We start from the raw sequence: 25224 nt of genomic DNA on the forward strand, positions 1-25224 counted from the left end.
GAGGAACAAATGAGGGCCATGACTTCCTCACCAGATACATGGGAGAAAGATGTTGAGTTGGTAAGAGGGAAGGGGAGGGGTGGCAAGGGATGGGTGGTTGCTGGTCTGGTGGGATGTGATGTCCTGACGCATGGAGTCAATCTTGGATGTAAAATAAGTGGCAAAGTCATGAGTAGACAATGAGGAAAGGAAAGGAGGTGGTGGTGGGCAGAGGAGGGAGTTAACAGTGGCAAAGAGGCGCCGGGGGGTTGGAAGACTGGGTAGAGATGAGAATTTTGAAGTATGATTGTTTAGCGAGGGAAAGGGCAGTACTGAAGGATGAGAGCATAAATTTGAAATTGAGGAAGTCTACCTTAGAGCGTGATTTCCTCCACTGTCGCTCGGCAGTACGTGAGCATTTTTGAAGATATCTGGTGCATTTGGTGTGCCAGGGTTGAGGTGTTGATCTGCGAAGTGTGAATAGTGGTTGGTGGAGCAACATAGTCAAGGGCAGAAGTAAGAGATCGATTGTATAGGGATGTGGCTTGTTCAGGGCATGTGAGATAGAGAAGAGGAGAGAGAAGTGAGTCAAACAGGGATGATAGGGATAAGGTGTCAATAGCCTCAATGTTACGCCTAGTGATGGTAGCCTTAGGAGGGAGAGATAGGGAAGCAGAGATAGATAAGTTGAAAGAGAGCAGGTGGGGGTCATAGAGGGGAAAAGGGGAGTCGGAGAAATCAGAAATATTGCAGTGGTGAGTGAAAACCAGATCCAGTGAGCTCCCGTTCACATGGGAGGGTGAGTTGGTCCACTGGGAGAGACCAAGTGAAGAGGTGAGGTTAAGGAGTTTAGAGGCAGGTGATTTTGTGGGGTTGTCGATACGGATGTTGAAATCACCTAGGATAATGGAGGGAATGCAGAAGAGAGGAAGCCAAGAAGCAAAGTTGTCGGAATTTGGAGGGGTGTGTGTGAGAATGTGAGGCCCCCAGCAGAGAGAGCAGCAGGAGAAGTGGTGTCATAGGGAGTAATCCAGGTTTCTGTAATGGCCAGGAGATGCAGGGAATTGGAAATGAAAAGGTCATGAGTGTGGGCCAGTTTGTTGCAAACAGATCTGGCATTCCAGAGGGCACAGGATGGGGGGTAGGAGTTTGTGGGAGAGATGTGAATGAGATTATCAGGATTGCTATAGCATTGAGGTAAGATTAATTTGAAAGGAAGGGATAAAGAGGGTGTAATGATGGTGCTGGGGCCTTGGCTAGGAAGGGAGACTGCACGAGTGAGGCAGGGAGGGAGTGCAGTATGATAGTGGTGGAGGAGAGGTGAGGTGACAGGCAGAGGACGGAGAGAGCAGGGTTGAATGGTGGGTTAGAGAGCCTGTGAAGGGGTAGAAGTAAATTGCAATGGGGAAACAGAAGATGAGGGGAGGGGTGGCAGAGGGGAGGATGGTAGACAGAGGAGAGGAGAGAGGATGATATGTAGGAGACTGGGAGAGAGGGATAGAGGTGGTACCAGGGGACATAATAAAGGATTAGGAAGACATGGATTAATGGGGGATGTTGCCAGCCTGGCCATAGTGTGGAAGTGGTAAATAGTGGTAGTACAATGAGAATAAGAGGAGTGGTGGCTGAATGAGAGAGCTGTGAAATTGCAGAAATAAATACGAATTGCAAGTATTTAAAAGGGTGGTCTTCAGGTTGCCGACTGTCGGGATCCCAGCACACAGTATACCGGCGCCGGAATCCCGACAGCCGGCTACTGACAGATTTTCTCCCTCGTGGGGGTCCACAACCCCCCCGGAGGGAGAATAAATAGCCACCGTGCCCGCAGCATGTGGTTAATTTCTACAGGTAAACAGTAAGTCAAATATTGTGCTGTTGTTAGATGGAAAATTACACAGTGGTAGCAAACAGCAAGTCAGTGTTACTTCATTAACTATGCTTCTCAATGAAACTTTTGTTTTCCAGGTATTTGCAGGGTCTGAGTAAAAGTTGCATTGCAGGTTGTTGTTTTTTTGCAGAAAGTGAATGTATAGTTTCCTGAGTAAGAGGATTGGAGAATATTAGAAGTAAACATACATTTGTAGCTGCAGTCCCAAGTATTGGTGGATTGTGAAGGTTTGGGGTTTTTTTTGCATTTGTTTGTTGTTTCCTTTCAGTTTCCATCCAGTTTAAATCCAGTATAAGTCACAGACAGCGTCCTTAGAAACATTCATTCTTTGAAATCTTCCATCCCAAACTGATTCAGCCAAGCTGATTCAGCTAGACTACACACTAATATTAAGACCAACAGACGTGTATGTAAGCCCATTGATTGATTGGACCCTCCCCTAGCCCATCACCCATTTGAAGCAATAAAACTTACACAAACAAATGGTGTGTGGGGATGAAACTATCACACATTACCCAAAAAACAACAATAAAACCTGTTTAAATCTGCTAATAATAATTAATCCACTATTCGTACCTATAGCTAAGCATTCATGGTATTCATATGTGATAAATTAGCAGATGCAATACAGTTTGCTGGTAATTTTTGTTCCACTATTCGTACCTGCAGGTAAGAGAACAATGAGATATGAGGTTACTTCATAGTCCTTGAATATTGATCATAAAATTATCCAGTATAAGTCACAGACAACGTCCTTAGAAACATTCATCCTTTGAAACCTTTCATCCCAAACAATCCACCGCTTAGTAAATGTATCCCTTTATATGTATAACTGCCCTATAATATATATTAGCTATATGACCTGCTGCAACGTTCTGGCATGTCTCCGGAACAGTATGTAATGTCTCCTTATAAAATTTATTTGACATTTATAGATATAGCACCAGCTATATAACCATTAGCATAAAATGCACATTTACAGTCTTTGGGGGGAAGTCAATTTTATTTGGGGAGGCAATAACTAATGCAGCCCCTACAGGCTATTCAGTTGTTTTGCGATCGGGTGTGACTGCATTACTTATCGCGCATGTCACACCAAAATGCACATGGTTTAGATGCGTAAAGTGGCTATCTCCGGAGGATACGAGCAGAAATCATGCAGCAGCGCCCGATCCCCCCTTTCTGAGTCTAGCAGTTCTATTTGCTATTCATACTATAGTAGCAGGATTTTCACTGACTAAAAATTGTGTCCTTTCCTTCAACAATCAATTTGAACTGTGTAGTAAGTCCTCTTTAGAAGCGGGATGTAGTTATGTCACCGCCAGTCACAATAGCAGCACCTACATCCCACCTCCCCACAATCCCGACAGTCGGCACGAGGGACTATTCCCACTCGTGGGTGACCACAACATTCATGGAGTGGAAATAGAACAGCTCACCACGGAGCCCGCAAGGGGCTTTGTTGCACCCCCCTTCACCCCTGCCGGGCATCTCAATGCCGGGATGCCGGCGTCGGTATGGTGACCAGCGGTCTCCTGGCCACCGGTCACGCGATACACACCCTTATAAGCCTGTGCTTAGTTTTTCCCCATAGCCCATTATAAGTAGTCATGTATTTGAGTGTCCTGATTATTGCGTATTGGCATGTCAATATTTTGGTGTTGAACCTTACTTCTCCTTACCCATATTCATTATTGTTTCCACCACTTCAGTAGGTGTTAATTTTGTAGTAGCTTTGTTTAGTAAGTTCTGAACAGGACATGGCAAGGGCATTAAAAACTGTCTTTTTGGTCATGTGTGCTCTGAGCTCCCTTACCACCCCACTCCGCCCACCCCCCATTCAATGTGAGGCTTCTGCCTTCCGTGTGAGCCTTCACCTTCTGCCTTAGTGCTCCCTCCTGCCCATTTGCCTCCATTCTCCCTCCTACCCATGCATGCCACAGCGCTCCCCTGCCAAAGCATGCCTCAGCATCCCTTCTTCCCATTTGTGCTACAATGACCTTTGTGGTCTCACGTGCCCATCCTGCCCTAGCGTTCCCCCCTGGCACCCCCTCCTGCCCATGCATGCCCTCTTCTGCCTGTGTGTGCCCCTACGTTCTCTTCTGCCCATGTGTGCCTCTGTGCCCCCTCCTGGCTATGCATGCTGCTGTGTCCCCTCCTGTCAGTGTGTGCTTCTGTACTCCCTCCTGCCTATGTGTGCTTATGTGCCCCCTCCTGCCCATGTGTGCCTCTGCACTCCACCTCCGGCATATATGTGCCTCTTCGCCATCTTCAGCCTGTGAGTCGCTGTCTGCCCAGGGTGGCCCTTTGTGCCCCTTTGCCTATGTGTGCCAATGCACCCCTTCCTGACAGTGTGTACCTCAGCACCTTTTTTGCCCATGTGTGCCTCAGCCACCAACCATTTAAACAACTGCCAAATTATTAGTTATTAGATTGAAGTAGAGGAGAACAGCTGCTTTATATTATATTCAGGACTGTTAAAGAGGTCAGAAAATTTTCTAGTGTAGCTATGGGCACCCAGTCCTGTAACAGAGGTGCAGCTACGTCCCCAGCATGGAGTGACCACACTTTACTCTGCAGCATGTACAGAGCAGCCCCCATGTTCACAATGTGGCACCAGTTTTTCATGCCCCCTTCCTTAGTATCGGGTCTTGATATTTCTTATGGCTGCCTTGAGCGTAGCCAACCAGTATTTCCAAATTTATTCAGACTTTTCAGAATATTCAGAAAACTCTGGTACACTGGCTACAGATATCCAGATACAGATATCTATAAGAAATAGAGGCTCACTATTCCAGCATTGGGCAATATAGGTGGTCATTTCAAGTTGTTCGATAGCTGCATTCGTTCGCTGTGCAGCGATGAGGCAAAAAAAATGGCACTTCTGCGCATGCGTATGCGGCGCAATGCACACGCGCTACGTACTATTACAACGAACGATGTAGTTTCACACAAGGTCTAGCGAAGCTTTTCAGTTGCACTGCTGGCCGCAGAGTGATTGACATGCAGTGGGCGTTTCTGGGTGTCAACTGACCGTTTTCAGGGAGTGTTCGAAAAAACGCAGGCGTGGCTGGGCGAACGCAGGGTGTGTTTGTGACGTCAAAACAGGAACTGAACAGTCTGAAGTGAGCGCAAGCGCTGAGTAGGTTTTGAGCTACTCTAAAACTGCACAAAAAGACTTTGTAGCCGCTCTGCGATCCTTTCGTTCGCACTTCTGCTAAGCTAAAATACACTCCCAGTGGAAGGCGGCATAGCGTTTGCACGGCTGCTAAAAACTGCTAGCGAGCGAACAACTCGGAATGACCACCATTATCTGGTCTTTACACATAGACCCTCATTCCGAGTTGTTCGCTCGCTAGCTGCTTTTAGCAGCATTGCACACGCTAAGCCGCCGCCCTCTGGGAGTGTATCTTAGCATAGCAGAATTGCGAACGAAAGATTCGCCAAATTGTGAATAGAAATTTCTTAGCAGTTTCCGAGTAGCTCGACACTTTCTCTGCCACTGCGATCAGTTCAGTCAGTTTCGTTCCTGGTTTGACGTCACAAACACACCCAGCGTTCGCCCAGGCACTCCCCCGTTTCTCCAGCCACTCCCGCGTTTTTCCCAGAAACGGCAGCGTTTTTTCACACACACCCATAAAACGGCCAGTTTCCGCCCGGAAAACACCCACTTCCTGTCAATCACACTCCGATCACCAGAACGAAGAAAATTCCTCGTAATGCCGTGAGTAAAATACCTAACTTTTGAGTAAAATAACTAAGCGCATGCGCTCTGCGAACATTGCGCATGCGCAGTAAGCGACTAATCGCAATATAGCGAAATTCGGCAATGAGCGAACAATTCGGAATGAGGGCCATAGTACGGAAAGCTGCTTTTGCTTTGTAAGTTTCCAGGTCTGTCCCAACAGTACTTTCCAAGCATAAGGGAGGATGTGGACATTACTATAAAGATTTTAATGCCACCCTTTTTTGTTTACATTTTTTTGACAACTCCACCACATGTTCCATTAGGACCCTGGTTTACTTCCTCATCAGAAACATGCATTAGACAGAGGAAAACATACAGTGCAATCAATCTGTAGTGAAATACAGGGGTTCAGTATGGTATGCCGTTGGTCGGGCTCCCGGCGACCAGCATGCGCTCGCCACGCTACGGGCACGGTGGTGCGCTATGCGCGCCATGCTATTTTATTCTCCCCCCAGGGGGGTCGTGGACCCCCACGAGGGAGAATAAGTGTCGGTATGCCGGCTGTCGGGATTCCGGCGCCGGTATACTGAAGACCACTCAAATACAGTATGTGTGCAACCATATAACCATAGGTTGTACAGTAGGATGATTGATAGAGCAATAAATTCTTACAGAATTTTCCACTGTGTGGTAGTATACTCTAACTGCCTTACCCAGGTTGCTTAGTGATTGTTATCTTATCTGCAGCTCATCTTGCAAATGTGAAATACAGATTAGACATATCTCCAGCAGGCTTCTCCTGGCCTCTGCATAATCCCAAATCTAGACACACTGTACTGTATCTATAGTCTTTACTGTATCTATGGTCTTTATTCTCACCTATGAAAATTGCACAATTATCTGATTTTCCGCCAATGTAGGAAATCTGTGAAGCTAACCAATATTCTGTTTGTCTACCATAATAGATATGCAGTCACAGTGTCAAGTGCGGCAGAAAAAACAGGATTATTAACATTGGGGGTTAGGTAATCTGCGAGGGGTCCATAAAACCTGTTCTAATAGAGGGCCACATTAACATATTGTCTCAAAGCAGCCCATCTATATTGCATGTCACAAATTGTTGCTTTAGCTGTGTTACCACAGTGCTGTATGTGGAAAGTGGGGGATAGTAAGTACCATGCTATGTCCATGTACATGCTGTATTTTCTTCTGTACACTGGGGAAACCACTTTTTCAAACGTATTTAAGCATTTTGCAATGGTGCCAAATCAGAGTGCACTAAAGGGATGGGTATGGTGAAAAGCAGATACTTCATTTTGGAGGAGAGTTCCTTGTCAGAGCCATCATTCTCCCTAACCATTGGATGTATAAGATACTTTCTGTATCGGGGTACACTGGGGTTCCACAGGGAATAACATTGGGGTGTAGAGTAGGATCTTGATCTGAGGCACCAATAGGCTAAAAGCTTTGACTGTTCCGAAAATGCTCAGCGCCGCCTCCTCTATAACCCCGCCTCCGTGCACAGGAGCTCAGTTTGTAAGTTGGTGCTCCAGCAGCCCTGAAAAGAGCTTTCTTAAAAGAAGATAGAAGACTTCAAGGGCTGCAGCAGAGGCACTCTTAAGGGCCCTACACACTTAAAGACTATCTGTCCAATCTGGCTGATTGGAAAGAAAATCTGGCAATGTCTGGGAGCAAATGACAATTGACTATTTGCTCTCAAAGTCATTTTTGTCTGGAAAACAGACACAAATGGACTTTCAGACAAATTGGTTATGTTTGTTTCATTAAACCAATTTATCTGAACAACCGTTTTTATCTATTTTCTTGATTTTGGGAGCAAATGATTGATTGTCATTTGCTCCCAAACATTGCCAGATTTTCTTTTCAATCAGCCAGATTGGACAGATAATCTTTAAGTGTGTAGGGCCCTTAGTGCTAGTTGTCATTCTGACATCTCCTGCTGCAGCTCCATCACCTCCCTCGGCGGCGCTGTATACTCCCGCGTCCCTGGTTGCCGGGTTCTGGTTCTTCACCTAGGGCACACACACTTGCTGCAGCTCTCCAGGATCGCGTGGCCGCATCAAGGGAGGAAAATCACGGCGCGGCCATTAGGAGGCGGGCCGCGTGCGCTGGCGTGGACACTGTGTTGGTACAGGCACTCCACTAGACTACTAGAGCAGGGGCACAGGTCGGTTATATATATAACTGTTTTATTATGGCCCACAGTACCCGGTGGTGAAGTCCAGCAAGAGAATAAGGCTCTGACCTGTAGCCCCTCCCCCAGCCCCTGGGCGCCATTTAGAGTAAATGTTCCAACCCTGAAGCTGCATCTCTCTGTCTCCCTCAGTCCCTGTCAGCATTTGGGCACCATTACACACATGCTACGCTGACTCTGGGACTAGTGGGCAATGCCTCCTCTGTAATGCCGCCTGCTTCATTAGTGCTGTGCATTTACAGGACACTTAAGTATTCTACATGTCGTCTAGACAGTGTTAGTTAAGAACAAGTGCATACATTCAGGGTTATTTAGTACAAGTACCCTGTGATATACATCCAGTCTTTACTGTGCATTGTTATATCTATCTATATATATATAATATATATATATATATATATCTACATAGCTTTACGCAATGGTATAGTTACTTAGTATTGCTGGTCCAGTGCAGTTTTATTGTTGGTAATAATCTCTGCATTGTATATGTGACTGTGTGCCAATGGCTGCTGTGTGGTCTCTGTTTCGTGTATCTCACACATACGGCTATCCCTATATTCTGTATCCTGAGGGGGCTCCGTGCGTCAGGGTTATTAGATAATGTAGGTATTTCACAGGATATACGTATATTGGGGGTAATTCCAAGTTGATCGCAGCAGGAAATTTTTTAGCAATTGGTCAAAACCATGGGGGTCATTCCGAGTTGTTCGCTCGGTAAATTTTTTCGCATCGCAGCGATTTTCCGCTTAGTGCGCAAGCGCAATGTCCGCACTGCGACTGCGCCAAGTAACTTTGCTATGCAGTTAGGAATTTTACTCACGTTTTTTTCCTCGTTCTAGTGATCGTAATGTGATTGACAGGAAGTGGGTGTTTCTGGGCGGAAACTGGCCGTTTTATGGGTGTGTGTGAAAAAACGCTACCGTTTCTGGGAAAAACGCGGGAGTGGCTGGAGAACTGGGGGAGTGCCTGGGCGAACGCTGGGTGTGTTTGTGATGTCAAACCAGGAACGAAACTGACTGAACTGATCGCAGATGCCGAGTAAGTGTGGAGCTTCTCAGAAACTGCTAAGAAGTGTCTATTCGCAATTTTGCTAATCTTTCGTTCGCAATTTTGATAAGCTAAGATTCACTCCCAGTAGGCGGCGGCTTAGCGTGTGCAAAGCTGCTAAAAGCAGCTTGCGAGCGAACAACTCGGAATGAGGGCCATGGTTTTGCCCAATTGCTAACTTTCTTGCTGCTGCGATCAACTCAGAATTACCCCCATTGTATTTTTCTCTCTGTTTTTCAGTCACATTTTACCTCACATTTTACCTCAGAAATCTTCTGTTTTTGCTCTGACTTGCAGTCACACCATACAGGGGATTTTTGTCAGGTAGTTTGTCTGCTTATCTTGTACTGTTACACCCTAGGGTTACGCTTACATATCATGTCTGCTACACAGGGTGGTAAATCCATGACTGATCCTGCACCATGCAGTGTTGATGCCACGGATTTCTCGGAGGAAAACATAGCAGCTGAGGGTTCAGGTACTGGGGGTTTTATACCCCATGGTCAGTCTGCAGCAACGGGGGCAAATCAAGACCCAACTTAGGCTGTTTTTCTCTAATTTACTGACTACGCTAGTAATTAGACTTGCGCCCCCTGTGGGACCTCCTGTTCCATTACATATTGTCCCTGCAGTTAATCCGCCATGGGCAGATTCTCTGTTCTCTTGGTTACAGCAATTACATTAGTCACTAGCTAAGCAAAATCCTGACTCTCGCCCGCCTAAGACCAGGGGGTCATCTAAACGGGCCATTAATTCCTCACAATCCACACATGTTTCGGATACCTCATCCGATGTAGACGGGCTTTTACTGACTCTTCAGACTCTGATGCAGATGCTTCTGATGGGGAATTTCTGACACAGGTGGATGTTCCTGACCTCTTGGAGGCTGTCAGGCTGATACTTCAAATCGATGATGAAGGGCTTCCAGCTATCTCTGCGAAACCAGATAAGTTTAAACGTCAGAAGGTTACTAAGTTGGTTTTACCTCATTCTGACCACTTGGTTGATATTAGTCAGGAATCCTGGGAAAACCGGGTAAGAAGTTTTCCTTGTCTGCGAAGATGCTAGCTCGTTATCCCCTCGCTGCAGAGTTAAGTAACAATTGGTGGTCTCATCTGCTCCTCCTGTCACTACTGTCACCTTCCGACGGATAAGCGTGTGGAGGGTTGCTCGAAGTCTATTTACACTCTTGCCTGAGCTATGCATAGGCTTACTGTTGCGGCCTCTTGGGCTGCTAAAGCTATAGAGGCCTGGGTTCAGGAAGTTGAGGCGGAACTACCGTCTAATTTTCCTGATAATGCTAGGCGGTGTTTGTCATATATTATTACGGCCTTCCATTATATTTAGGAGGCGGCATCTGATGCAGGTATCCTGGCAGCCAAAGCATCTACTATGTCTATTATGGCTCGCCGGATCCTCTGGTTGCGGTCCTGATCTGTAGATCTGGACTCTAGAAAGGCCTTGGAGGTGATCCCTTTTGAGGGAAACATACTTTTTTGGGGAAGATTTCAACAAGATCATTGCTGACTTAGCATCTGCTAAGACTGCATGTCTGCCTAGTACTACTCCTTCGGCTCCGAAGGCTAAGAGTACTTCCATTCGTTCCTTTCGACCTCCAGGTCAGGCAAAGGGTCAGGCTTACCCGATACAGGCTCGCACTTACAAATCCACTAAGCCCAAACCTAAATGTGCATTGGCTGCCCGTCAGCCTGCTTTCAAAACAGAGTTGAAAACAACTTCAGACGCCTGGGTACAGGAAGTCGTCATTCACGGATACGCCATATCCTTCAAGAAACGTCCCCCTCATCATTTTTGCCTGACAGACATCCCTTCGGATCAGGTAAAGGCAAAGACTCTTCGTTCGGTGGTTCAGTCCCTCCTGGACACAGGAGTGGTAGTGCCGGTGCCTCTGGCTCAGAGAGGCAGGAGGTACTATTCAACGCTGTTTCTAGTCCCGAAACCGAATGGTTCCTCTCGGCCCATTATCAGCCTCAAGTCTTTGAACAAGTTTGTGAGGGTCTCCAAGTTTTGTATGGAAACCCTTCGATCTATTGTCCTGGCTTTCGGGTCAGGGGACTATATGGTATCCATACAGGATGCTTACCTACATATACCTATTGCCGTGTGGCATCAGCTATACCTGCGGTTTGCTATTGGCAACCTCCATTATCAATTCCGGGCCTTACCCTTTGGACTGACTACGGCTCCGCGAATCTTCACTAAGGTAATGGCGGTGATGACGGCCCTGCTCCGTCGTCAGGGTATCAGGATCCTACCATATCTGGACGTCTTGCTGATCTTGGTGAATTCCCCAGACGTTCTCCTCTGTCATCTGGATCTAACGGTACAGTTTCTGCAAGCCCACAGGTGGCTCATCAACTGGAAGAAATCATCCCTGGTCCCTGCTCAGAGCATGGTGCACCTGGGGGCGTTGTTGGGCACACACAACCAGCGGTTGTTCTTGTCTCAGGAGAAAGTCTTGAAACTTCAGGTCAGGATGCGATGCTTCCTCTCTCGCCCGCGAGTGTCGATACACTCGGCGATGCAAGTACTAGGCCTCATGCTGTCGGTGTTCGACATGGTAGAACTGCAGCAGTACCCAAAGTATATTGAAGATGCACACCGTTACACACACATACCTACAAACACTTGCTGCAATGAAGAGGGGCACCAGAGTGGCACGTTAATGTTAGGGGAGAGAAAGGAGAGCTGAGTACACAGGGAGAGGAGAGGGAAACGACCGATGCACCCTGCATACAGCAGCAGGCACTGCTCCTGCGGATGCATCCCCCAACCATCGCTGCTGCTGCGCCTTTGCACCCCACCCAGTGCTACACATACATAGCAATTTTTACCTCTAGTGCCTCTACACTGCCACTAGAAGAGCCACTGTACAGGAAGTCAGCGGCTCTGAACAGCCATTGACACTAACTTGAGCAAGAAGGGAGGGGTGAGTACACTCTCCCCCCACACAAGAGGGAACTGTCATTTGCTCGGGCAGTTGCTGCATACACTGCCTGATGTGGCCAAATTTTAACACACAAAATATCACGTGGGACGGACATTCTGGACGATCCGGCATGTCCAACTGATTGATATAACCGGATTGGTTGTGAGCATACACTAAACAATTATCTGGCCAATCCACCAGTATCAGGCAAATCGGACAGATAATTGTAGTGTGTATGCCCAGCATTAGTAACATTTATTTATCAGCTAACTGTACTTAATGTATGTGTTCCTTTGCCCAACAAAGTTGAATGTAAAATAAATAAATAAATTCAAAAACAAATGTATTTATACAAGGGAAAGCAACCAGACCCCTTCTTGTCATGCAACTATAACTATGAATGTACAAGAAAAATATTTACGTTCTATTGTGTTTACTGTTCTTTAGGGCGGATGAAGTGGGCATGATAATGACCAATCTTGAAAAAGCTCATCGGGTAAGCACTAGTTTTCTGTAAGGTTTATAACTATAATGTAATGTTACACATGGTGCATGGTGTGCTAGACACCTGGCTTCACTTTGCGACCTTGGGTGGATCTGAAGAATATGTATTTCATACAAGGATAAAGTTAAAAAACTATACCTTATGGGGTATATGCAATTGCGGTCGAATTCCCGAAAATGTCGAAAAACTGGACTTTTTCGCCCCAAAAAAAAAATCGACAATGCATTACAGTACTTTTCGTCAAAAAAACTGACTTTTCAAATTCGACTTTTTGAAATTCGACATTTGACAAATTCTACATTTTTGCAATGGTACAAATGCGGCTTTTCGACAAAAGTATATTCAATTGAAGAATGTAAATTCGACAACAGTGCTTTTCGACAGTAAATTCGTCATTTTCAATCCGCCTCACTTTGCTGGCGGAATGTAATAACATTTTTTAAAAACATGTTTTTTTTGTGTGTTTTTTTATTGCTAATAGCATATCTATTTATATTAGAAGGGATTAGGTACTTGGTTTGTCTATTTAGGAGGCACAAGTATCATTTATATATTTAAAAAATATATATTTTTTTAATGGAATGGGTTAAAAACCTGAAAAAAAATTGCGTGGGGTCCCCCCTCCTAAGCATAACCAGCCTCGGGCTCTTTGAGCCGGTCCTGGTTGCAAAAATACGGGGGGGGGGGGATTACAGGGGATCCCCCGTATTTTAACAACCTGCACCGGGCTCTGCGCCTGGTCCTGGTGCAAAAAATACGGGGGACACAAAGAGTAGGGGTCCCCCGTATTTTTTGTACCAGCACCGGGCTCCACTAGCTGGACAGATAATGCCACAGCCGGGGGACACTTTTATACCGCTCCCTGCGGCCATGGCATTAAATACCCAACTAGTCACCCCTGGCCGGGGTACCCTGGAGGAGTGGGGACCCCTTCAATCAAGAGAACCACACTTGGAGAACCACAAGTACCAGCATGCGAGGGGGGGGGGAAACGGGCCCGCTGGTACCTGTAGTTCTTCTGCAAAAAAAATACCCAAATAAAAACAGGACACGCACACCGTGAAAATACAACTTTATTTCACACATACCGACACATACATACTTACCTATGTTGACACGATGTTCGGTCCACTTCTCCAAGTAGAATCCATGGGGTACCTGAAAAGAAAAGATAATTATACTCACCTAAATCCAGTGTCCAGTGATATTTGTAATCCACGTACTTGGCACACAAAAAAACCGCATACCCGATCCACACGGACTGAAAGGGGTCCCATGTTTACACATGGGACCCCTTTCCCCGAATGCTGAGACCCCCTGTGACTCCTGTCACAGAGGGTCCCTTCAGGCAATCAGGGAGCGCCACGTCCTGGCACTCTCCTGATTCCCTATGCGCGTCTGAGCTGGCAGACAGCGCATCGCACAGCACCTCCATTCATTTCAATGGTGGGAACTTTGTGGTCATGGGTGGGGTTACCCGCGGTCAGCCGCTGACCGCGGGTGACCTCACCGCTGACCGCAAAATTCCCACCATTGAAGATAATGGAGGGGGCTGTGCGATGCGCGTCTGACAGCTCAGACGCGCATACAGCCAATCAGGAGAGTGCCACGACGTGGCGCTCCCTGATTGGCTGAAGGGACCCTCTGTGACAGCAGTCACGGGGGGTCTCTGCATTCGGGGAAAGGGGTCCCATGTGTAAACATGGGACCCCTTTTAGTCCGTGTGGATCCGGTATGCGTTTTTTTTCTCTCCAAGTACGTGGATTACAAATATCACAGGACACTGGATTTAGGTGAGTATATAATTTTATTTTCAGGTACCCCGGATTCTTCGACATTGGAGACGTGGCAGTCGGCGTGTCAACATAGGTAAGTATGTATGTGTTGGCATGTGTGAAATAAAGTTGTATTTTTCACAGTGTGCGTGTCCTGTTTTTATTTGGGTATTTTTTTTGCAGAAGAACTACAGGTACCAGCGGGCCCGTTTCCCCCCGCATGCTGGTACTTGTGGTTCTCCAAGTACCAGCTTGCGGAGGAGGCTTGCTAGGACTTGTAGTTCTTCTGCAAAAAACAATATTCGTTCATTTTCAACAAGGCTATCAGCCCCCCATCCGCAGCCCTTGGATGGGGGGGACAGCCTCGGGCTTCACCCCTGGCCTTTGGGTGGCTGGGGGGGGGACTCCTTGATTGAAGGGATCCCCATTCCTCCAGGGTACCCCGGCCAGGGGTGAATTGTTGGGTATTTAATGCCACGGCCGCAGGGAGCGGTATAAAAGTGTCCCCCGGCTGTGGCATTATCTGTCCAGCTAGTGGAGCCCGGTGCTGGTACAAAAAAATACGGGGGACCCCTACTCTTTTTGTCCCCCGTATTTTTTGCACCAGGACCAGGCACAGAGCCCGGTGCTGGTTGTTAAAATACGGGGTATCCTCTATCATTTCCCCCCCCGTATTTTTGCAACCAGGACCGGCTCAAAGAGCCCGAGGCTGGTTATGCTTAGGAGGGGGGACCCCACACTATTTTTTTTCTGGTTTTTTACCGTTTTTTGTACCGTCTGTAAAGTCGATTCAAAATCCGTCAATTGGTCCGTTTTTCGACAGCGGGACTGTCAAATCCGTTTTTTATTGAATATGTCGAATTCCGGCGCCCGCCGGCCGGAATTCGACGGTCGAATTGTGTCGAATTTAAAAACGGGCGAAAAATTGCCGCAATTTGTCCGGAATTGCATATACCCCTATGTGAGTTGTTCGTCAGATGCAAATCAAAGGTGTATATGATCGCATGGTATATGTGTACTATATACATTTCTAACATTGGGGCAGATGTATTAAGCCTGGAGAAGGGATAAAGCAGTGATAAAGTGCAAGGTGATAACGCACCAGCCAATCAGCTCCTAACTGTCATTTTTCAGATCCGTAATGATTGCCTGGTGTGTTATCACCTTGCACTTAACACTGCTTTATCACTTCTTTATTCCTTCTCCGGGTTAATACATCTGACCCATTATGTATTCCTATCCAAACATGAAAATCTTTAAAAATTAGAATTCGCAGTATGAGTTAAGTGACAGAGGAAAAAACTTAGGTACAGTAACAAAGCCTGCTTTTTGCTGTCCAGACAGTGTATTTAATAAACCATTTGGCTGTTGACCTCTCTGTGGTCAATTTTGCATAGATTTAGTCTAATTTCTAGACCATATACCCGGCTTTATACTAACTCTTCCTAGCATCGTCTTTTACAAGAATCCTGATTAGTATTAATCATTTTTAAAGATAGATTTAGCTATATAATTTCCTTTACCGTATGTCACAATTGTTCTTCATGTTTTATCCATAAACCACTATGGTGCAGTAATAATTAACAGCTCTTTCTTTTTCAGCAATGTGGGACTTTGGATATGCCATGGGTATAGCTGCTGCTGGAGGAGTCTAGGCATTATGAAGTTAACTTTCAGGAAAGCCCAGGCTCTTCCTCCCCCATACCCCGCCCCCGTCCAGTTTTTATTAGTGCTTTAAGAGTCATTCACATTTTTAGCTGCTCCTGCAGCTATACTCATTTTTCTATAATCTTTTTCACTTTGTATTTTATTATTTTCTTCCTTACACTCAGGGTGGCCAGCTGTGATGTTGCACTCATGCCAATCACACCAACTGATTCCTGCTCCAGAGGCAGCAGCTCTGTCACCACAGGCAGTAGCTCTAACCGGACCCCAGAACAGACAAAAGGGATCTGCACCGCACCTGCGGTGGAAGAGCAGACAAAGGAGCCATTTCAATATGACAGCGTCGTTTCTCCCCCAGGTGTAGGAGGCCATTGGGGGGGAGGGTGCAGCTCAGTGACGGACGGTTCATCACTCCGTCACTGGACCACTGGACTGAGAACAACGGGAATCCCTGGCGGTCGGTGAAGAAGGTTTCTTCCTTTTCACTCCTCCCCTGCCTTTTGGCTATCTCATTGCTGCAGGCAGCCCGCAGAAGGTCATCTTTTCCAGCTAATGCTTAGAAAGTTTGGTGCTAGAGTGTGGTGTGCCTCCTCTATATCTCACCTTAAATTGTCAGGTTATTGTTGGTCTGCTTAGTTTACCATGCCAGATTAAGAATTTATAGAGTTGCTGGTCGCACCATTAATAGAATTATTCAACCAGCTACAGGAGTAATTCCAGAAGACTGGAAAAGAGCGAACATAGTCCCACTGCACAAAAGTGGGAGCAAGGAAGAGGCAAACAACTACAGATCAGTAAGTCTTACATCAGTAGTAGGGAAATTGATGGAAACACTCTTAAAAGAAAGCGTTGTAGATTATCTCAAATAAAGCAATTTACAGTATCCAGAACTGCATGCACTCACTGGTAGGAGATCATGTCAAACAAACCTTATTGAATTTTTAGACTGTGTGAATAAAGTGATGGATAAAGCCGTGGATATAGCTTATCTAGACTTTAGTAAAGCTTTTGACACTGTTCCACATCGCAGATTGCTAAATAAGCTCGAAAACCTGGTATTGGATACTAAGATTGTTGAATGAATAAGATCTCGGTTGCAGGATAGAAAACAGAGAGTTGTAGTAAATGGAGTGCATTCACAGGAGGGAAATGTTACCAGTGGAGTACCCCAGGGATCTGTACTTGGACCATTGCTGTTTAATATCTTTATTGGTGATATTGCAAATGGCATTAAAGGGAAAGTATGCCTTTTTGCAGATGACACAAAGGTATTCAAGAGGGTAGACACACGAGGAGGGGTAAAACAATTTATTGAGGATCTAGGAAGACTAGAGGAATGGTCAAGAGTATGGCAATTACAGTTTAATGCCAAAAAATGCAAAATCATGCACTTGGGTCTCACAAATCCAAAGGCTAAATATAGTATTAATGGCACTATACTGGAAACTACTGAGGAGGAAAGGGATCTAGGAATCACCTATTTCAGGTGACTTAAAGGCAGGTAAGCAATGTGACAAAGCAATGAGGAAAGCTAGTCAGATGCTTGGATGCATTGGGAGGGGAATCAGCAGCAGAAAGAAATAAGTAATAATGCCACTGTTTAGTTCATTGGTACAGCCTCATCTAGAATACTGTGTTCAATTCTGGAGGCCATATCTTGAAAAGGATATTAATACATTAGAGACTGTTTCAAAGAAGGGCAACTAAAATGGTGCATGGCCTACATCACAAAACATACCCAGAAAGACTAAAAAAAATTCAATATGTATAGTTTGGAGTAGAGAAGGGAAAGGGAGGACATGATAGAAGGTTTCAAATATATCAAGGGTTTTAACAAAGTCCAGAATTCTTCGAATGAAGAGAAGAAATAGGACACAAGGACATGCACTGAGACTGGAGGGAGGTAGGTTTAGGGGATATTTCAGGAAAAATTACTTCACAGAAAGGGTTGTGGACAAGTGGAATAGCCTCCCATCAGAGGTCGTAGAGGCTAAGACAGTAGAGCAATTTAAACATGCATGGGATGGACATAAGGATATCCTTACAAAGAAATAAGGATCAAATAAGGTTTGAGATAAAAAATATGGTTTCAAAAAAAAAAGGGGCAGACTAGATGGGCCAAGTGGTTCTTATCTGCAGTCAAATTCTATATTTTATTTTAAGGGAGGACATTCAATCGCCTGCAGTAATTTACGGCGGAATATTTGATCCCCCAGGCCTATCCAATTAGTCTCAAAGTCTTCACGAGGCCAGCACTTATCTGGGATTTTTTTTTCCCAGGCCAACTGAGGTCCCTAGAAAAAATCCCTGATAACTACCTTGTTTTCACTATCAGAGCAGTGAAAACATAGGTTCATGAACTTAACACAGATTCCATGTGTTGTCGCCCACAAAAAGGTAATATTTGGGCTGCTAAAAAACGGGCTGTAATTGGACTTCCTGAAAGTTCCATTTTCAGCACCCAAAAAATTATCAGGCCTAATTGAATTCCCCTCTAGGTGTAGTTGGTGTAACAGAATTAAGCCAGCATCCAATTGCATGCAGTAATTTATAGCACGGCAAAAACAGGATAAAATAGCATGATAGTACTGGGCTATCCAATTATAGCCCATTTTTATTGTGCGGTAAATGACCCATTTTCACTCGATAACACATGGGATCCAGGATAACTTCACATATGCATACTTTAGCGCAAAAAAATCTTAAGGCACGAAGCATAATCCCCAATAAGAGCTACTTATGGGGGCTAATTGGATAGCCCTGGGCTGATACATTATCTGTGGTAAATGACCGCAGCTAATTGGATACCGGTTATATTGTTTTATGGAGCCTTCCAGAACTTTCTGGGTGCAGTGTGTTGCTGTGTGTAATAATAAATAATACTATTACATTTTGTATAAACATGAGGCTCAGCTGGCTGCAGCTCATGTTACAGCAACAGGAGGTCACTAGCAAATTAGCATTTTCACTCTAAAACTATAAAGCAACAGATAGTGTGGGCTTAAGGGCCCTACACGCTGAGCGATTACACTGAAAGATATGAACGATCTCGTTCATTAATGAATGAGATATTGTTCATATCTTTCAGTGTGTATGCACCAATGATGAATGATGCGCAGCCCCGCGCTCGTTGATCGTTGGTGCCGGCTCGTTTAAACATGCAAGCCAATATGGACAATCTCGAAACTTCACTCCCCCCGTCACCCTTCTCCTCCGCTGCTGGGTCGGCCGTATCGGCACCGGGCACCTCGGCGCACATTGCGCTGTGTGTAGGGCCCATTACAGTTCAGTCTTTCCTAACAGCCACTTTATGTGCCCTCTGCTGGAATCCCCTCACAAACTCCTAACATGTCAGCAAAGGGAAAGTATTCTATAGCTGTCACAGTGACGGGTGCATTAGTGCTCAGATCCTTTTCCTGCAAAAAATTGCTAGGTCAGGTTTCAAGTGCTGCATAGAATCAATATATGCTCCACTGCGTTGCAGTAGTCCCCGGCACGCTTGAGGTTGCAAAATAATTGCCCGTATTTAGGCAGTCTCCCTATTACATTGAGGACTTTCCTTCCCAGGACACGTCCTTTCTTTAAAGTCAAATCTGTACTCAAGGAAACCCATTTTGCATCAGTTACTCTGGTAAAGAAGAAAACGACGGAGCTGTTTAGACAGCTGACAAATAATGAGCTACAGGGCCGTAACTAGGGAGGGGCTAAGGGGGCATGCGCCCCGGGTGCCGGATTTAAGGGGGGCGCCAAGGAGTTACAGAGAAAGTTTTTGCTGTTTTTTTTACTGGTAGTGCTGTGCTGCTCCAGTGAGACAGCAGACAGCTCCCAGGGCAATGTATCTGCAGCTGGCTGCGATGCTGTGCGGGTGAGCTCCAGTACCTGGGATCTTTCCTATGTCGGCTACTGTCTTAAACTCTCTTCTTTGCTATGCAGTGCTGCGACTAGCGTGCAGTGCACCATACAAGCTATAGAAGCGCACTGTGCTCCCAGTTAGCAATATCAACCCCCGCTTTGCCTCCCAGATGGGGGGATTTGGTGTAGCTTATAGGGTGGTGTAGTGCAGTGATGTAGTGTACCATATAGGGTATATAGTGTAGTAATGTATTGCAGTATAAAGGGGCATGTAGTGCACTTATGTGGTGTAGCATATAAGGGGATGTAGCATAGCGATGTAGTATAGCATATAGGGTATGTAGTGCAGTGCATAGGGACATGTAGTGTAGTGATGTATTTCAGCGTGTAGGGGATGTAGTATAGCGATGTAGTGCAGTGAATAGAGGAATGTAGTGCAGTGATGAAGTGTTAAGATATAGTGCAATGTATGGGGAAACACAGAGGAGCATGTAGTTGATCACGCTGGCGGGGCATGTGACGCATAGGGCATTTGAGGCACATAGGGGAATATTGTCCAATTGTATCACCTTTTTTCAAAACTTTTGATAATCTGATTATTTTAGTGTGATAGGGTTTGTTTGTTTGTTTGTTTGTTTGTTTGTTTGTTTGTTTGTTTTGTGGGGGGGGTTTTGAGGGGGGGGGGAGGGAGGAGGCGCCAAATTACTGCCTTGCCCCAGGTTATGAAAATCCTAGTTTCGGCCTACAGAAAAGGAACGTCTTTGACCAATGGAAAATAAGAATGCAGCGGTGTTGTTTTCTATCCTTTTTACGGCCTACCTCACTATTACGCCAAAACTTTCTTTCCTTATCCTACAGTATATTATGGTTTAAAAATGGATTATGGTTTTGTCTGACTGTGTATGGATCATACTTTTACTGTATCCACTACCTATGTTATAGAGAATCTGATTGGAGTGGTCCCGGTTGTTAACCATGATCTGTGCAATAAAACGTATTAAAAAAAAAATTAAAGAGTATGCAGAGGTGTGTGGATGCAGAAGGGGAGTACATAGAAGGGAAACTGAGTAAAAATAACCTTAATATAATTTAACACAAATTATAGCATCAGCCTCAATATTTAATAGCCACGCTTCGTATGCTGGCTGTTCAGACCTTTTTTTCCAGGGGTTCTCTATATTCAGCCCTGTTTGTACCTCTGGTAGAGCCATGGGATTTGGTCATAGTAATTTGCGGTCTGCAATGTTCTCCCTTTGAGTCTTTGAAGTTGGTAGATCTGAAATATCTTATGTGAAGAACAGTTTTTTGTCTTTTGCCTATTTCTTTGGCTTGTTTGGTCTCGGAATTGAGCCCTTTGTCACTTATATCTCAATTCCTGATTTTTCATCCTGACGGGGAGTTTTAAGGCCTACCCAGTCTTTCCTTCTGAGGGTGAACTCCAAGATCTTCCATCCTTTCTGGATGATGGAGATTCCCTAACACCCCTCTAGTCCTCTGATGTTGTAGGACAGGCATGTCAAACTCATGGTCATCCAGCTGTTGTGAAACTACAAGTCCCAGCATGCTTTACCAGCTAATCAGTGGAAGGTATGCTGGCAAAGCATGCTGGGACTTAGTTCCACAACAGCTCTCCACATTTATGTGGATTGGCCTAGAGACTTTGACCGTTCGGACTCTTTGTCCTATAAAAAGGTGGTCAAAAGAAGTTGGCCTGCTTCCAAGCAGACCATTGCTTGATGGATTCGCAATGTCATTTTTATTTGTTTATAACGATTTGACGCCTTTTCACCTCCAGTGATGCTGGTTTTGGATGAAGGCTCCTCTGTTCAACTCAGGAGCATTCCCTCCCTTAGTGGACAGCTTTGGGATGTCCCCATTGTATCTCCAGTGTTCCCCATGGGGGCCTTTGGATGACTTCCTGTTTTCTCCTGGGTTTTTTTTTGTTTATTTTGGGTTTTGCATGATACCAGGTCACATAACCCAGACATGTGGATGTGTTTGTATGATTGGTCTTTCTTCCTCCGTCTCTTTGCCTTCAGGCCTTGGCAAGGCGAGGTGTAAGGGAGGAGGATCCTGAGCTTTCCTGAAAGTTAACTTCTTAGTTCCCAGACTTTTCCAGCACCAGCTATACCATGGCATCAGAGAAACAGATTTAGCAAGTAAGAACCAAAATCTTGTTTTTCCGTAGGGATGTATCAAAAGATATGGGTGGTCATTCCGAGTTGTTCGCTCTGTAAATTTTTTCGCATCGCATCGATTTTCCGCTTAGTGCGCATGCGCAATGTCCGCAGTGCGACTGCGCCAAGTAAATTTGCTATGCAGTTAGGAATTTTACTCACGGCTTTTTCATCGTTCTGGTGATCGTAGTGTGATTGACAGGAAGTGGGTGTTACTGGGCGGAAACTGGCCGTTTTATGGGTGTGTGCGGAAAAACGCTACCGTTTCTGGGAAAAACGCGGGAGTGGCTGGAGAAACGGGGGAGTGTCTGGGCGAACGCTGGGTGTGTTTGTGACGTCAAACCAGGAACGACAAGCACTGAACTGATCGCAGATGCCGAGTAAGTCTGGAGCTACTCAGAAACTGCTAAGAGAGGTATAATCGCAATATTGCGAATACGTCGTTCGCAATTTTAAGAAGCTAAGATTCACTCCCAGTAGGCGGCGGCTTAGCGTGAGTAAATCTGCTAAAAGCAGCTTGCGAGCGAACAACTCGGAATGAGGGCCATTGTCCAAAAAAATAAATTAAGCATACAGGTTGAGTCTCCCATATCCACAAAGTATTTTTGTTTTAAGATTTTGTTTTTTTGGAATATTTGCATATTATAATGAGATATCTGGGGGATGGGAGTCTAAACACTAAATGCATCTATGTTTCATATACAGTACAGTACACCTTATACACAGCCTGAAGGTAATTTTATGCAATATTTTTAATATTATGCATGAAACAAAATGTATGTACATTTAACCAACAGAAAGCAATTGTATCACAATCTCAGTCGCGCTTCATATATCGGATTTTTGAATACGGGAGGCTCAACCTGCATTCATAAAAGAGATTTATAATACAATTTACTGATATTGAAATATAGTTCTAAAGAGTTCTCTGACTGGTGAGAGGTGGTACAGTATGTCGGTAAGAGTAAGTATATGAAGACATACTACAGGCTTTTGTAAGCTGTGTGATAGCACAGTGCTGGAGGCATGTGGGAACCAGTCCAGTAAGCCGTGTCATGTGTAGTTACACTGGTCTGCCCTATGTTTGTAGACTGGGTTGTAGTTAGCACTGATGCTACCCTCTGATTAGGACTTATTGTTCCATAAACAGTAATTGTGCATTTCATATGCTGCTGTATCTGAACACATTTTGCTTTGTTATGTTTACTGCGGAAAAATAGTTGCTGGTTTAAAAAAAAAATAAAAAAAAAATGAACTTAAAGTAGTTTCTACGCTGCTGCTCTAGCAGTGTGCCTGGTTGGCCTATATTGTAAAAGGCTCTAGCATAGGTTCATCTTTGGAAAGGAATCAGTAACCAGATTTTAATAAGCACAACTGCATCACACAAGGATGTTTACTTATGATTTATCCTTTCAAAGTTGTTATAATCCGCAAATATTTAACTTGGGTTGATGCTTGCTATGTATTTTCACTCTTTTACAGAGAGCAGAATCTGCTCAGAGGGAAGTTGAGAGTCTCAGGGAGCAATTATCATCTGTAAATAATTCCATTAGACTGACCTGTTGTTCTCCACAAGGATCTGCTGGTCTAACGTCTACCGTAAGTCTGTGTCCTGGGATCTCTGCAGAACACATTCCAGTGGTGGGCCATGCACGTTTCAATTTTTTGTTAATAAAAACATAATTAGCAAATAAAATGAAACTCCACTTTTTAACTTTATTATACCTAGACTAATATTTATTTATTAACATTTACTTATATAGCACCATCATATTCTATTGCACATATCCGCATATTTTAATGCTTTTTATTATATCACAGTCAAAGCAAAATAGGCAGTGGAGCTTGCTACATCTAATACACTATAAAAACAATATGCACATTATTCAAAAGAGCCATACCTGTATATATCCCATTTTCAGACCTAATTCAGAGATGGACACAGTACAGACAGCAGCTGCGTCTTTGAATGTGGCTGGTGTGTGTACATATGCTAATGCTGCAGGAGGGATCATTGTGTAAATGGACGCCTGCTGCATGCTTCTGTGATCCGCTGCTGCGTTTGGGGACACAGAATTGTATTACTCTCCGTAAACATCGGTCATCTGAATAACCCTCAGGTGACACAGGATGGCTGGTGTTTTCACTCTGCTGGGGCCAGGAAATCTGCAACGGAAGGCGCAGACCCTGGCCAAGCACACCTACAAAATGGAGGGGACACGCCTCTGTTTTGTAGAAGCAAAGCTATAGCGGAACACATCTGTATAGATATTAAATGTAATAAAAGTCACAACATTTTATGTGCTTTATATGGGTTGGATACAAAATCACTGCAGCGGGATCCAGACGGTAAGAATCCCGATGGATCGTAGCAAGTATTTGTACCCTAACCCACCCCTTCCTCAGTCCAACCCTAACCTCCCCACCCACGCAGCCTAAACCTCAACTCTCCCAGCCCTGCTGCCTAACATAAACCCTCTCCCAGTGCCTAACCCAAACCCCAGTTCTTACCTTCGTCGAGATTCTGACTGGTGGGATGCAGCTGTCTGGTATTCTGACTGTCTGAATCCTGATTGCCAGGATCCTGACCACATCCGCTTTATATGGGTTACATACGGCATCCTGGCGACCAGGATGCCGGTAGTCTAAATACCGACTGTGGCACCCGGGCACTGGGAGAGTAAGGTAGCTAACTGTTATCCCTAACCCCCCGCAGCCTAAGCCTAACCCTCTCCCTCTCACAGCCTAACCCCCCCCCCCCCCCCCCCCCAGTGGTTCCTAACCCCGCCTTCACGCCCCTCCCTCCCCTACAGGAAGAAAGACAGTACGATACCATACCATATACTGTAAATGATAAAAATGCCATACAATTTGTGGAAGCAAGCTCAATCATTGCTGTTCATGGGCGTCTAATTGTGCACACAGAATACAACTAATTTCTGTGCACTGCCATATTAGTGAAGAGGAAATTCAGAGATGTCACTGGGAACATTCCAAGATGAATAGATCCCACAATTTTAGTGAGTTTAATGAGTAAAGATTTTTTATTTTAACATATTTTTCAATGTTCATTATATTTTCCGTCAGCAAGCCCATTGGGGGAAGAGAGCATTGATAAACCTGTAATAGCCAAGAAAAAATTACTTTGAAAGGAGATTGCATACAGTGCCAAACTTTGTAGCACCATATTAATTTAAACTTTAGTGAGCTTGACGTGTGTTTTAGACTTAGCTATTCTTTATCCACATTGCTGGACAGTGGTTATGGTAACAGCGTACCCACACCTCACTTTTCTGTTGTATTTCTGCTGCGGGGTACACTGAAAAACACAAGGAAAGACATAGGGGTGTAGAGTAGGATCTTGATCCGAGGCACCAACAGGCTCAAAAGCTTTGACTGTTCCCAGAATGCATAGCACCGCCTCCTCTATAACCCCGCCTCCCTGCACAGGAGCTCAGTTTTGTAGTTGGTGCCGCAGATAGC

At 45.1% G+C, this 25224-nt stretch overlaps 1 protein-coding gene and 1 long non-coding RNA gene across 3 annotated transcripts in view; one reads left to right on the top strand and one right to left on the bottom strand.

Annotated features, from left to right (window-relative positions):
- LOC135065679 (uncharacterized) overlaps positions 1–24387 on the bottom strand; it is a 166018-nt gene extending 141631 nt beyond the window's left edge. The window contains exons 1-3 of the long non-coding RNA XR_010251958.1: positions 24253–24387; positions 23643–23942; positions 23301–23362 (exon numbers count right to left, since the gene is read on the bottom strand). This is a non-coding gene — a long non-coding RNA (uncharacterized LOC135065679). The remainder of the gene's footprint in view (positions 1–23300; positions 23363–23642; positions 23943–24252) is intronic.
- The window catches only part of CUX2 (cut like homeobox 2), an 875100-nt gene that overhangs the window by 776112 nt on the left and 73764 nt on the right, over positions 1–25224 (top strand). For both annotated transcript variants that reach the window (XM_063964372.1, XM_063964373.1), the window contains exons 9-10: positions 12215–12263; positions 23224–23340. In XM_063964372.1, the coding sequence (XP_063820442.1) occupies positions 12215–12263; positions 23224–23340 (166 nt within the window). The remainder of the gene's footprint in view (positions 1–12214; positions 12264–23223; positions 23341–25224) is intronic.

The sequence above is a fragment of the Pseudophryne corroboree genome, chromosome 1 (assembly GCF_028390025.1).
Source record: "Pseudophryne corroboree isolate aPseCor3 chromosome 1, aPseCor3.hap2, whole genome shotgun sequence".
Taxonomy (NCBI): domain Eukaryota; kingdom Metazoa; phylum Chordata; class Amphibia; order Anura; family Myobatrachidae; genus Pseudophryne; species Pseudophryne corroboree.